This window comes from Podarcis pityusensis, assembly GCF_964106645.2.
Source record: "Podarcis pityusensis genome assembly, chromosome: 14".
In the NCBI taxonomy this organism is placed as follows: domain Eukaryota; kingdom Metazoa; phylum Chordata; class Lepidosauria; order Squamata; family Lacertidae; genus Podarcis; species Podarcis pityusensis.
Genome location: NC_138039.1, coordinates 35869125 through 35883667, shown reverse-complemented (window position 1 = coordinate 35883667; position 14543 = coordinate 35869125). Strand labels below are relative to the sequence as shown.

General features: G+C 46.4%; 1 protein-coding gene across 1 annotated transcript; it reads right to left on the bottom strand.

The window, feature by feature from the left end:
* Positions 1-4483: 4483 nt before the first annotated feature.
* On the bottom strand, positions 4484-14081 carry AEN (apoptosis enhancing nuclease). The gene is given in 6 exon segments (XM_080981885.1): positions 4484-4952; positions 6194-6394; positions 9749-10335; positions 10338-10456; positions 13920-13970; positions 13972-14081. Coding segments are annotated over 6 exon segments (1257 nt in total). The 5' UTR covers positions 14067-14081; the 3' UTR covers positions 4484-4748.
* Between the last annotated feature and the right edge of the window lie 462 nt (positions 14082-14543).

Genomic DNA, 14543 nt, shown 5'->3' with positions numbered 1-14543 from the left:
CGAAAGCACGTCAAAGTGCAAGTAGATAAATAGGTACCGCTCTGGCGGGAAGGTAAACGGCGTTTCCGTGCGCTGCTCCAATTTGCCAGAAGCGGCTTAGTCATGCTGGCCACATGACCCGGAAGCTGTACGCTGGCTCCCTCGGCCAATAAAGCGAGATGAGCGCCGCAACCCGAGAGTCGGTCACGACTGGACCTAATGGTCATGGGTCCCTTTACCTTTACCATCTGGAGGGCCAGTTAGCTACCCCTTCCTTAGATGCGGTGGGAAAATTTGACACAACTGTGGGCAGCTCCACACAGATACTTAAAACATGACTTACACCTCCAAGAATCCTGGAAACCTGTAGTTAGTTAAGAAGACTGTGATTTGTAAGTGTGGATGGGGAAACTAGTTCCCATGATGTGCTTTGCATGGATCCTGCTGGTCTGCCCTGTTTTACCTTTGAAGTTTATGGTGAAAAATTAAAAAGGTAAAAGGTAAAGGACCGCTGGACTGTTAGGTCCAGTCAAAGGTGACTATGGGGTTGCAGTGCTCATCTCACTTTTCAAGCCAAGGGAGCTGGCATTTGTCCACAGACAGCTTTCTCGGTCCTGTGGCCAGCATGACTAAACAGCTTCTGGCGCAACAGGACACTGTGACAGAAGCCAGAGCACACGGAAATGCCATTTACCTTCCCACCACAGTGGTACCTATTTATCTACTTGCACTAGCATGCTTCAAACTGCTAGGTTGGCAGAAACTGGGGCAGAACAATGGGATCTCACTCCAGCAAGGTGATTCGAACCGCTGACCTTCCAGTTGGCAAGCCTAAGAGGCTCAGTGGTTTAGACAGTTGTGGCTCCCCATCAGTGTCAGGAAAGGAACTCCTGTCCTGGTATGAACCTACCTGGACCCTCAGATGTTCTTTCGAGGTCCATCTATAGGCCTCCCCTCCAAAGGAGACTTGGTGGCTGGTGGCAATGGAAAGGGCCTTTTCAGTTGTGGCTCCTCATCTGTGGAATGCTCTCCCAAGGGATGTCTGCCTGGTGCCTTCACTGTCATCTTTTGGGCACCTGGTAAGACTTACCTTTCATCCCCTGGCTTTGGGTGGACTGAGCCAATTTTGTTCTGCTGTTAGCGTGCTATTGAAGGAGTGTGTCAATGTGAATTGTATGTCCTTGTAGGACAATGCTAACGTTTCCTATTGGTTTTTAATGGCACAATGTATGTTTTTAAGTGACAGTCACTCAGAGAACCAGCAACCAATGAATCTAATCATGAATAATTCTCTTCCCTCAACACTGGAAAGCGACACTGATTGGGATGTGGCGTCTGAAAACTACAAATCCGATGAAGCAGGGAGGGTCAGGAAGGTGACACTTCCCTTCTTTAAGCTTACTATTATCATTACAGGGGTACCTCGGGTTACATACGCTTCAGGTTACATACGCTTCAGGTTACAGACTCCGCTAACCCAGAAATAGTACCTCGGGTTAAGAACTTTGCTTCAGGATGAGAACAGAAATTGTGTTCTGGCAGCGTGGCAGCAGCAGGAGGCCCCATTAGCTAAAGTGGTGCTTCAGGTTAAGAACAGTTTCAGGTTAAGAACGGACCTCCGGAACAAATTAAGTTCTTAACCTGAGGTACCACTGCATTACTATTAGGAAAACGGTGGGTTTTTTTGGGGGGGGGGGGACGGACACCCACCTGGGATTTTGCAAGAATGGCTGTAAAATGCTCACAATTTCCCAGAGTAATTTATTATTATTATTATTATTGCTTCCGTTTGCATCCCATCTTTCCTCCAGGGAGCTCAATATGGTCTCCAAAAGCAATTATTCTGAAACCAACCCCTCTGCAAGGTGCTAGACCTCAGGAGGCCATGGAGAAGCAGCAGAAAAACAAGTTCGGGCTCCAAATAATACTGTGGATGAGACCCTCCTCACTACAAAGGGAAGCAAAGTACTTGTTCATCTATCAGCAGCAGCCCAGTCACAGAAGGCTGGGGAGGGAGGGTAGTCTTTGCAAGGGCTTAGATGTCCAGCATCACTCAGAACACAAAGGAATCTCAAATGGCTTGTGCCCTGTGCCAGGAAAGAGCCAGCAATCTCCTGTCTGATGGCAAGCCCAGTGTGTTTTCTGTGCCAGCTGTCCATCTGATAGCAAGCCAGGTGCGCTGCCTGTTAAGACCAGCCAGCTGGAAGCTGCATCAAAAGCAAGGCGCTACCTGTAATCCGGTGCAGAAGGCACAGCTATTAGTTTGCTTGAGAGCTGCAGACCGCTGTGATGTGTGGCAGACAGGTCCTGCATGGGATACGGCAAGAGCTTCCGCTATCTTGCTGTCCCAGGAGCACAAGGAACAAAGGAGACCTTGCTCTTAACATATGGTGCTGTACCTGAGCCAGGATCTGCAGAAAGCAAAGACCTCCAGCCGCTGCTAAAAAATATTCTACTACAAGAGAGTCCTAGCAAAGGGGGAGTGCTGGGAAGAGCCTTAAAACGCTCCAGTCCTTATTGGCAGGAACGAATCATGACGCTGTGAAAGATCTGTAAAGGACTAGGGCATAAGGTCTTTGCAGGAAGGGGGATTGCTTTGGGGCCTAACATCGCTCTAAAGTCAGGGATGTGTAAAACTCTGGTCCTCCAGATATTGCAGGGACTCCAACTCCCATCAGCGCCAGCCAGCATGACCAATGGTCAGGGATGATGGCAGCTGGAGTCTAACATCTGGAAGGCCACAGGTTCTTAAGTAATCAGTATGGGGAACTGGCTATTGGTCCCAGGTCTATGTTCACAAGAGCAGTTTGGTAACAATATGGAACAGTGCGAAAGCTAAGTCCGGTCTCTGTTCTCACCAACAGCAGATAAGGCAATGAAACATGAGTCCTGGACTGTGCCATTTCATACCACTAGCAGGGGTGTTGAATGTTCCTTACACACTTTTTTTTTAAAAAAGAAAACCATATTAAGGAGAAGGTAAGACTACAGCTCTTCTCTGATACCATATTTTCAATGTGCATAGTGTGTCTGTGTGCTCGTTATCCGCAAGGGACATCCAGTCCTGCAATCCTGTATTTTCAGGCAGAATGCAATCTAGGACAGCTTTACGACCACAGCTACTGCTTGTGCAAAAGGGAAAACCCACAAAAACGCCTGTTGCAAATTGCACAAGTAGCCCAGAACACTCTTTGTCCATGCACGTTCAAGGAAAATTTAAGGTGTGCAAATTAGCTGGTCACAGATATGGCTGGCCACGCCAGCAATTTCCTCAGCTATTAACGTCACGGAAATCGCTTCTAGATGCACCCATGAGCTATCGGTTCATGCTACATCTCCCTGTGCAAGAACATTCCCGATGAGATTTTGGATTGCTTACATGTAGAGGAAAAATGGTACAGGAACCAGTTGTGGCTTCGCACACTAATCAAGTGTCCAAACCCTTTTGCAATAATAAATCAGAGCTTAGTCCTAACTCACCCTTGTAATTAGATAGGAAATCTGTATTTAGGTCTCTAAGGCAGGGATCAGCAACCTATGGGCCGCAGAGGTGCACGCACTCCACCAAATCCCACTGTTCAATCCCACCTTGTCATGCAACTTACCTGTAGGTTTTCCGAAAGAAAAGGGTCAATGGGGAAAGAAAAGGCCTTGGCGGGTGGATATAACCTACAGGACAGTATGTTGCCGACCTCTTCTCTCTTTTCCCAGGCGCGCAGCCTGGGAGTCATTTTGGACTCACAGCTGCCCATGGAGGCGCTGGTCAATTCTGTGTCCAGGGCAGCTGTCTACCAGCTCCATCTGGTACGCAGGCTGAGACCCTACCTGCCCGTGGACTGTCTTGCCAGAGTGGTGTATGCTCTAGTTATCTCCTGCTTGGACTACTGCAATGCGCTCTATGTGGGGCTACCGTTGAAGGTGACCCCAGAAACTACAACTAATCCAGAATGCGGCAGCTAGATTGGTGACTGGGAGTGGCCGCAGAGACCACATAACACCGGTCCTGAAAGACCTACATTGGCTCCCAGTACGTTTCTGAGCACAATGGTGCTGACCATTAAAGCCCTCTATGGCCTCTTCCCAGTATACCTGAAGGAGCGTCTCCACCCCCATTGTTCTGCCCGGACACTGAGGTCCAGCTCTGAGGGCCTTCTTGCGGTTCCCTCACTGCGAGATTACAGGGAACCAGGCAGAGTAGGGCCTTCTCAGTAGTGGTGCCTTCCCATCAGATGCTAAGTTTTTAATGTTTGATGTTTTATTGTGTTTTTAATATTCCCTTGGGAGCCGCCCAGAGTAGCTGAGGAAACCCAGCCAGATGGATGGGGTATAAATAATAAATTATCACCAACATCATCTAGGGTCAACCTCTTCTCTATGGTCAAAACAAACTAAACGGCCAGCATAGGCAGTTTATCTTTTGGGAAGGTTTCCCCTTTTCTTACTTCAGAAGAAGAATCCTAAAGCAGCCCCTTTCGATCAAATGAAGAACACAGAAGTCCTCTCATCACCAGTAGAATTGTGTATTCTTGGGTTGTGCAATTTGGCAATAAATAAAGTTGCTACATTAGGCTCAGAATCATGGCCTCCCCACTCACAAGTGACAGTCCAGAGTACACATTCTAGAGCACCATTCCTGCCCCTGGTGCCTTCCAGATGTTTTGAACCACAACTCCCATTGTCCCTCACCACTAGCCATGATAGAGTTAAAAAAAAAAAAAAGACCACCTGGAGGCACCAGGTTGGGGAAAGCTGTTCTAGAGTTTGCCCCTTCATGTACAGCCTGCGTCAAAGTCCTTGGGCCAATACTGGTCATCCATGTAGCAAACACTCTCCCAGCTGCTATCTGGAGGGCTGTTTGGAAGGCTTGGCGGGAGGCTACTGGCCAGTGTCTGTTCCCATTGTACCTCCACCAATCTGTAAAGCTCCATAGACGTCTGAGCATCTTCTACTGATGAATGTCCATTTCGGCTAACCTAACAGATGGGAAAGGAGAAAAACAACAACCAAACTGTGTGTAAGGTTCTAGTCCTCAAGATGTGCCATCTAGTAGCATTGACCAAAGGCAACCACTCCTACCAACTTTTTATAAAGTATATATTTGGAGTGAATAATCCTAAGTTTTCCTATTTAAGAAGTACATCATAGCCAGTCCAATAGCACTGAGTTCTACTACTAGGGGCTCTCATCCCTGCTCACACCGCCAACCCCAATCCCTCCATTTACCACTTCATCCAACATCCCCAATATCCTCCCAGCTCCTTCAACCCCTCCACCACATCCTCACAGCCCCTCAGTGTTCCTCCATTCCTGCTTTACTTAAACCTATGATGTTGTTCAAACATCTCAAAACCCAACTTCTCCTTTGCTTGCCTCCTTTGCCCTGTCTTCATGCAAATCCAGGACTGCGATGCGGCACTACAAATCCTCCAACGGGGGGCTGCGTGGTGACAGCCTTGCATTTTTATGTATATAGGAAGATAACCCATGACAGCTGCAATGAACCTTTGTGCTCAACGGCAGTACAACTCTTATCTCTGAATCCTATCGGGATTGCCTAACAAGTTAATTTATTTAACAATTTATTTTCCGCCCTTCATCAGAGGACCAACACGGAGGTTTATAAATATAAAAATACATTAACATAGTGACAAGCAAAATAATACCACCACCCCCACCCCACCCCCGGAATTTAAAAAGCCATGGATTGTTTGATTATCCAAAGGCCTGGTAGAAGAGGAATGATTTTTGTCTGGCACTTAAAAATATGTAATGAAGGGCCCAGGTGAATCTCCCTGGGGAGAGCATTCCACAGTTAGAGAATTAGGGGATAAGATTGAACCCTGAGGAACCCCACATTGAAGGCAGGCTCCACAGGACCAAACAGACTCCCCAAACATGACCCCCCCCCCCGGAGATGACGATCCAGGTTGGACGGGAGGCACTGCAAAGCACTGCTGCCCACCCCAATTCAGACAGCCGCTCCAGGAGGAAACCATGGCTGATGGCACGGAATGCTGCTGAGAGGTTAAAGAGAATTAACAGAGACATGTTTTCCCTGTCTCTCTCCTGACAGGAGACATCATACAGGTCAACCAAAGCACTTTCTGTGCCAAAACTGGACCTAAAGCCCGACTGAAATGGATCTCGAAAACAAAGTTTCCTCCAAGAGTACTTGGATCTGGAACTGAGAGAGGAAGGCATTTCCTTAAATTACCTGAATATTCTTGTGTAGCAGCTCACTAGCCAGGCTCTTGAGAGAGACGCTGGCTTTCATAGGGAGCCCCATCTTCTTCCTCAGCAGGGGGCTCCGACTCGTGTCCCGTGTCCAGGCATGGGGGTGAAAATATTTCAAGGCTCGGAAGTCATTGTGGATGGCATGCCCCACCACTATCTTGTCCCTCATGATCTGTAGGATCTGCAAGAATTAAGAGGCCATTTAGCCACTCGCCGTCACAAACAGAGGGCCTTAGGAAGATGGTGAGGATAGGCTGTGTTCTGCGTTTTTAAAGGACTGAACATAGGTGGGTCAGAAATATTTTAAAACTGTTTCAAACCATGTTGTGTAAAGTGACTGGATTTGAGGGGATATTTGCTTGGAATCCTGGGGATTTGTGAGCTACAGCAGTTAGTGGATCTGGGGCAGAGGCTGAACGGGATTCTTTAGCCTGGGACTAGGTCTAGGAGAAAAGATCCGATTTGAAGATTTCTATGTGAAAAGAAGAATAAATACAGTGGTACCTCGGGTCAAGTACTTAATTCGTTCCAGAGGTCTGTTCTTAACCTGAAACTGTTCTTATCCTGAAGCACCACTTTAGCTAATGGGGCCTCCTGCTGCCGCCGCGCTGCCAGAGCATGATTTCTGTTCTCATCCTGAAGCAAAGTTCTTAACCTGAAGCACTATTCCTAGGTTAGCAGAGTCTGTAACCTGAAGTGTATGTAACCTGACGCGTATGTAACCCGAGGTAGCACTGTACTGTAAAAAGAAGCTTGTATCAAAAGTACAACAAACCTATCTATTGATTTTTCTCCTGTGAATAAGAGAGCTGTTAAATTATTCATCCTGGCCCATTTCCTATGGGGGTCTGGACACCCGCTACAAAGCGAATTGTGATAGTGAGACTATGGCAATACAAATTGACAGAAAAAATAAAGAGATCCAGTATGGTGTAATGGTCAGAGTGATGGACTAGGACCTGGGAGACCAGGGTTCAAATCCCTGCTTAGCCATGATGGGTCAGTGAGTAGGTCAGTCCCTCCTTCTCAACCTAACCTGCCTCAGAGAGTTGTGACGATGAAATGGCAGAGAGAACTATGTACACTGCCTTAAGCTCCTTGGAGGAAAGATGGACTATAAATGTAAAAATAACAGTAATATGAAAATCTGTACAGCTATACACAAGGAGAAGATTCCTGTTCTGTGGAATAGCATTCCTGTTGAGATACTAAAAGGCACCCCCTATCTGCACTTTCCGGAAGGAACCAAACTTTCCAATGGGTTTTTCATTTTTCTGTTTTCATTTATCTTACACGTAAAGCATGTTGAAACGTTGTTTTAGAAGACGATTAATAAAGGATGATAATAATACTACAGTCATACCTTGGAAGTCAAACGAAATCCGTTCCAGAAGTCCGTTAAGACTTCCAAAATGTTTGAAAACCAAAGCGTGGCTTCTGATTGGCTGCAGGAGGCCCTGTTGGGCGTTTGGCTTCCAAAAATAGTTCACAAACTGGAACACTCACTTCTGGGTTTGCGACGTTCGGGAACTAAGCTGTTTGACTTCCAAGGTATGACTGTATTCCTGATGGCTCTGTACAAAAAGTGCAAAACCTTTTGGACTCAAAAGCTGTGCAAATTACAAAGCACAAGGTACACCACAACCCATTAGCGATGCTGTTGGGTTATATCAATGGGACACAACTATAAGAAAATTAAACCCTGATCTTCTGATAGTGGCATGCCCAGCCATAGCACACCGGGGGGGGGGGGGGGGACACGTGTTAAAACATCAACAGAAAGGAAGTGGATAAGTTCAGCCAGCAAATACAAACCCAGGAATGGAGACAAGAGAACAGAGCATTTTGCAACAGACAGGTAGCCAGCAATTATTCACCTGGAACCGACCCCTGTGAAATGGGTTAAGCCAATCAAATGCAACATTAAAAGGCTTGTATTCAGAGACTTGAAACGAACTGGTAATGATGTACTAATTAACCTAGGCGCCGTTAGCCTTCAAAGAACGAGCGACAAGGGTGCGGGGAGCATTACGAGCTTTTAAATTTTCTCGATTGTAATTTTGAAGGATGCAATAAAGTAGGAAGGTTAAAATGTATCACTCTCTTTAACAGCAAACTCAGGGGCTGAGTGCCAAGAGAAGTGGAGCCAAATTAGGGTGACCGACAAAAAAATCCAGAGGTGTCAGTGTTGCGGGAAAACCAAAGGTTTGAAGTAGTTGCAAAAGGTGCAATTGGGCAAGAGCTCGCAAGATTATTGCAGATCACACACTGGAGTCCCGGTCCAAACACCCCATGTCATTTTGGAGGGTCTCTTGAATGTCAGGTGCAGGTGTGTGCATGTTGGGAATAAGGGATGAAGTGGGAGGTGGGCCCCACCTGCACAATACATTGAAAGCAGTATCATACCAATGTTTAAAGAGTCCGGGAACTACAGTTTAAGGGTGCACACAGAGGGTGCCTGCAGCTCCAGGTAGGGCTGGAAATGCCCCTTGCCTAAAACCCTCTGCCAACCAGTGCAGACAATACTGAGCTAGATGGACCGACAGTCCGACTCATTTTTCAGCAGCTTCCTAAAACCGGCTTGTGCTTTTCCGAATCCTCCTAGGCTACTGCAAGTTGGCGGCCATGTTCGTTCTTCTTCTTAAATATACAGTGCAGTATCTAAGGAATACAGGTGCTTATCAGAAGTGATAACATTATTTATTTAGTTGCATTTATATCTCCCCATTTCCTCCTAGGAGCTCAAGCTGGCATACATGGTTCCCTCCTCGGCCCAGTATACCTGAAGGAGCGTTTCCACCCCCTTTGTTCAGCCCGGACACTGAGGTCCAGCTCCGAGGGCCTTCGGCCGGTTCCCTCCCTGCGAGAAGTGAAGCTACAGAGAACCAGGCAGAGGGCCTTCTCGGTAGTGGCACCCGCCCTGTGGAACACCCTCTCATCAGATGTCAAGGAGATAAACAATTATACAACCTTTAGAAGACATCTGAAGGCAGCCCTGTTTAGGGAAGTTTTTAATGTTTGATATTCACTTTTTTATTATTTTTAATAATATTCTGTTGGGAGCCACCCAGAGTGTCTGGGGAAACCCAGCCAGATGGACGGGGTATAAACAATAAATTATTATTATTATTATTAATATCTCATTTAATCCCTACAACAACCCTGCGAGGTAAATTAGGCTGAGGGGCAGTGACTGGCCCAAGACCACCCAGTAAACTTCACAGCCAAGGAGGGATTTGACCCCTGGCTTCCTAGGTCTTAGTCCAACACTCTAACCACTATACCACACTGGCTCTCAATTTCTCATTTTTCAAATCTTGGAAGTTCAGTTCTCTGCATTTTCCACATCAGTTTGCAATTTTTGTCAAAGAAGCAGCAGCAGCTGCCTTCATGGAATTTCATGGATTTGACCCCCGTCTCCTGGGTCCTAGTCTGACCCTCTCACCACTAGACCACACTGGTTCTGCAGCAAGCATCTAATTCTCCAGCTGCATGGATTCCAATCCTCAACCCCTCTTCTCCCTCCTTTGCTTACCTCGCTCCGTGCAACCTTAAAAGGAGTGGCCTTTTCCATGTGTCGCTGGGTGATCCCGCTCCACCGAGTCCTGTAATCGACAATCGGGAGCTCTGGCCGGACGTATTTGTCGTAGATGACGTCCCCGTCGTAGTTCACAACTGTGCACCGCGCCAACTCGCTGGTCCTCCCAGCGGGGCCCGTGCCCACCATTTCGCAATCAAGCGCCACACATTTCCTGGGCGTCGCTCGGGATAAAGAACTGGTGACCTTTCCACCAGGGGAGGCTACTTGATCCTTGAGACTTTGGGAAGATGTCGGCCACCTGCCTGGGTTCACTGAAGCGCCTGGCGCAACCGGACAGAGCAGGCAAGGCTCCCTAGGAGCCCCTGCTACATCCTCCTGGAACAACTGGCCGCAAGGGCTGACTTCACAGCGCAAGGATCTCAGTGATCCACCCATTTCTGAGCTGCCTGAAGTCGTCGGCAGGGCTTTTCCCTGCAGCCCTCTCTGCTCCAATGCCCTCCGCGCCATAAACCGCTGGTATCGGCGGCTCTTCTTTTTCTTCTGGCCAGAGGTTTCAGCATCCTGGGAACCTTTGTCGTGGCCGGATCCCACTTAGGGCAGAGGCACCCAAGGTCCTGCTCTTCATCCATCCCCAAGTTACCCACCTGGACCACTTGCACCGGAGTTACCCCACCTGGCGAGCAGTTGGTGGTAGACGGCATCCTGACGAAATAAGAAACCCCAACTAAAGAATCATGGCAAGAAAAATTGATGGACTATTTGCAGAACTGGCAAAACTGACATACAAGCTATGGGACAAGGATAACTGTGACTTTATAAAGATTAAATGGGAACCCTTTACAAAGTATTTGAAGACGCAACAAAGCGAACTGGACTCCTTGGCGGGTTTTGAATAAACATTCACAAACTTTTTATTGATAATAATCAGCTAAATAGTTTGAGGATCTATACAGCTGTGTAATATGCAGAAAACAGCATTTTTAGAGAAATCAAAGACTGGAACTGAGGGAAGTTGGGGGGTGGGTTCTGTGGGGGGAGGGAGGAAAAATGGGGGAGAATGAGGATGATATGTTTCTGGATAATATGTTTTGTTTTAATTTTGAATAAAAAGTTATTTAAAAAAAGAAGAAGAAGAAGATGCGGGAGACTTAGGGAACGGGAGGTTGGGTGGAAAGGCTGACCCAAACACGAGAAGGCAGAGAGGGGCATGGTGGGGAGAGCAAATAAGGCACTCTCTCCTTGTGGGATGGTGATATCCCGCCTCTCCACTCAGGAACAGGGAAAGCAGGGTGGATAAAAATCACAAATTTTTTTAATCAGATTTTTTAAAATTTAAATTGGATTTTTAAAATGAAATGCTTTTGGAGGAAAAATCTTTCTAAAGATAGTTTTCTATTTAAGTTACATTATAGTCCAAAGGCTATTCATCAGGAAATAAGGATTTGTTTTGTTTTTCATGTGTGCTAAAACTCAGTCTAAGGTTGTTGTTTTTTTTAAAAAAAACCGTTTAACCACATCAGTTAACAAACATGGATACATATGCTATAATGTTATTGTTTTAGTTAAATAAATTTAACTACATTTAAATTGTTATTAAGGAAATGATTATTTTTCTCCTTCCAATAAAGTACACCAGAAAAGTTGTCCAATTATCTGTCAATGTATTTCTAATAGTATAACCAAATCAGTAATTTTTGATCTAACTGTAAAAACTACTCTGAAAATTTATTATTCCAAAAATGAAACCTTCATCTGGTTGTAAATATTAAGAATATTACCAGCAAGAATGAGTCTTTCTGTAAAAAAAAAAAAAAAAAAAGATTTAAATCAAGTCTTACCGACTAGTGATTTAAATCAATTTGATTTAAATCAAATCCACCCTGAGGGAAAGTTTTCAGGTTGTCCAGCAAAAGACATTTGGAAAGAATGCCTTCACCCAGGGACTCCTCCCCAGATAATTCACATCACTCCCTGGACATGCTGACCAAGGCTGAGGGATGGGACACCTGTGGCTCTCCAGATCTTGGGTGTACTACAGTTCCCATCAGCCCCAATCAGCTAGCCAATGGTTGGGGGTGATGGGAGTTGTACCAAAACAACACCAGAAGGACCACAGGGTTCTAGTACAGTCTTGATCGTGGCAATGACCTCTGGTAATCCCTGCGTGGGGTGGTAGTGGTCTTGCCAGCTCATTTTAATCATTCAGAAATATATTGAACCCTATCCTTTCCAAAAGGTCAGTTTATTTTTCCTGTTTCAGTTGTCCCATGCCCCAAACCTCATCTGAGATATTTTTAAAATATAATTCTTCTATTTATTTATTTATTGCTTACTTACAAAGTGCCTACAATTGCTGGGTGGTGGAAGCTCTGCTCTCAGGTTTATCATCTTAAAAAGCAAAGCCAATAAAAGGCCAAAAAAAAGAGGAAAAAGAAAATGATTTAAATTGATGTTGGGTCTTTAGCTTAAAAACGGCGACAATCCTGATCAATGTTAATAGTAAATAAACTTTATTGTATTGTTCTATTTATTTAAAAAATATTTCTGGTCCTATGATCCCATGAAAGGTATCTGGTCCACCTTTCAACAACATGTTCATAACGTAATGCAAAATAAACCCACTTATAAACATTATGAAACAGTAAAGCTACATATGAGTAACAAATGTTAACAAACAGAACCTAGCTTTCAGTGCCTTATGAGGGTATGTGTGTGCAATCTTCACGTGCCTCCAAAGAGAGGCCAAAGAAGAACTATCCATAGGAGAGCATTATGTAACTCTGAGGCCACCACAAGAGAGGCCCTGCTTTTGGAAGATAAGTGACAATGTTACCTCCCTAGGCTGGGGTGCGAAACAAGTAGATGGGAATCTACTGCTATATCCCTAAGTAAAAAGGTAAAGGGACCCCTGACCATTAGGTCCAGTCGTGCCTGACTCTGGGGTTGCGGCGCTCATCTCACTTTGTTGGCCGAGGGAGCCAGCGTACACCTTCCGGGTGATGTGGCCAGCATGACTAAGCCGCTTCTGGCGAACCAGAGCAGTGCACGGAAACACCTGTTTACCTTCCTGCCGGAGCAGTACCTATTTATCTACTTGCACTTTGATGTGCTTTCGAACGGCTAGGTTGGCAGGAGCAGGGACCGAGCAACAGGAGCTCACCCCGTCGCGGGGATTCGAACTGCCAACCTTCTTATCGGCAAGCCCTAGGCTCTCTGGTTTAACCCACAGCGCCACCCACGTCCCATATCCCTAAGTAATCTGAAGTATATCAGGAAGCATTTCTGCCCAGCCCTTTAAAATGGCTGAAAAAAGAATGCTAGGGAGCAGGGGGACCAGGAGCAGATTTTTGCATCAGTGGACCTGTAAGGTTGATTATGTGATGCTGAATTTCTGCTGCCGGTCTGTGCAGACAATACTAGGTGAACCTGCTTCGTATTATCAGTAAGGCAGCTTCCTCTTATCAGTATCTGGTTGGCTACTGTGAGGAGGAGGGAGGTTATTGTATTGTTTTATTTTGAATTTTGTGGTTTCATTTTGTATTTTTACCTTGTGACCAGCCCTGTGATCTTCGGGTGAAGGATTGTATATAAATTGAATAAATAAACAAATAAGGACAGGATAAGGAACTAGATGCCACCCCGCCCCCATTGCCGGCTGCCCCCCCCCCCCAACTTTCCTCCTTCCCATATGGTGAGGTGGGGTGGGGTGGGGAGGGGGAGTTTTAATTATTTACTTTAACCATTTTAGGCTGCTTTGATGGGCAAATGCCCGTCCAAGGCAACTCACACTTAAAATCAGCCCAAAGGGAGAAAGAAGAAATGTAACATTTTGAAAACTTAAAAGAGCAACAAACCCTGTTATCAAGGCCCGAAAAAAGAAAAAGTTCAACCAGACCACTACTCAGCTAAAGAACAGCTTATGAAATCTACATGTCCCACCCCGATTCAGCCCAGTTTCACTTAAATTATACCCCCTTCTAAAAATAGGTAAGGGGGAATTCCAAAATAGGTATGCGGACCATCTTCTAAAATACCCCCTCACGGGGCCTGGGAACTTCCTAAGGCCTCCTAAAGCACCACTTTTTCTCTTCCCTTCAGTTACTTCCTCGACCCCCAACTTTTAAGGATGAGACCCGCCCCACCCTTATGCCCATTTCCCCCTTACCTAAGCAAGCCCGATCCCCACGTGTCGCTCCCGGAAGCAAAGGCTGATCTGGCGACTCTCACATGCCCGGGCAAGTCCTGCGCTTCGGACGCGCCCCCTACCTCTGATTGGCTGCCTTAGCCAAGACGGTGGGGAGGCTATCTGCATAAATGGGCGTGGCTTGGGATGGCTGCTGGCTGGCGCCTCGCTGTCCGCGAGCAAGGAAGTCGCCCTTCAAGTCGGATGCCGCTTGCGTCCAGTTTTAAGAGGCTGGATTTTAACCCTCGCGTAATTGTGTACAGGGCAGCCTGATTGTAATCTTTATTTCTTTCCTCTTTGTCGGAAACATCTCTGAGTCTAATGGGAGTTTAGGGTTGTAATCCTGGGAGTAGGACCCATAGGACTTCTCTGAGCAAAGGTGGAGAAGATCGCGCTGCTAGTCACCATGAAAATTGTGCATAGGATTCTAGCCGTGCATCCCAAGCTTGCCCTGGTTTACTTGGAAGTAAACCCCACTAAGTGCAATAGGGAGGTAAAGGTAAAGGGACCCCTGACCATTAGGTCCAGTCGTGGCCGACTCTGGGGTTGCAGCACTCATCTCGCTTTATTGGCCACATGGGTCATGTGGCCTGGCGAACCAGAGCA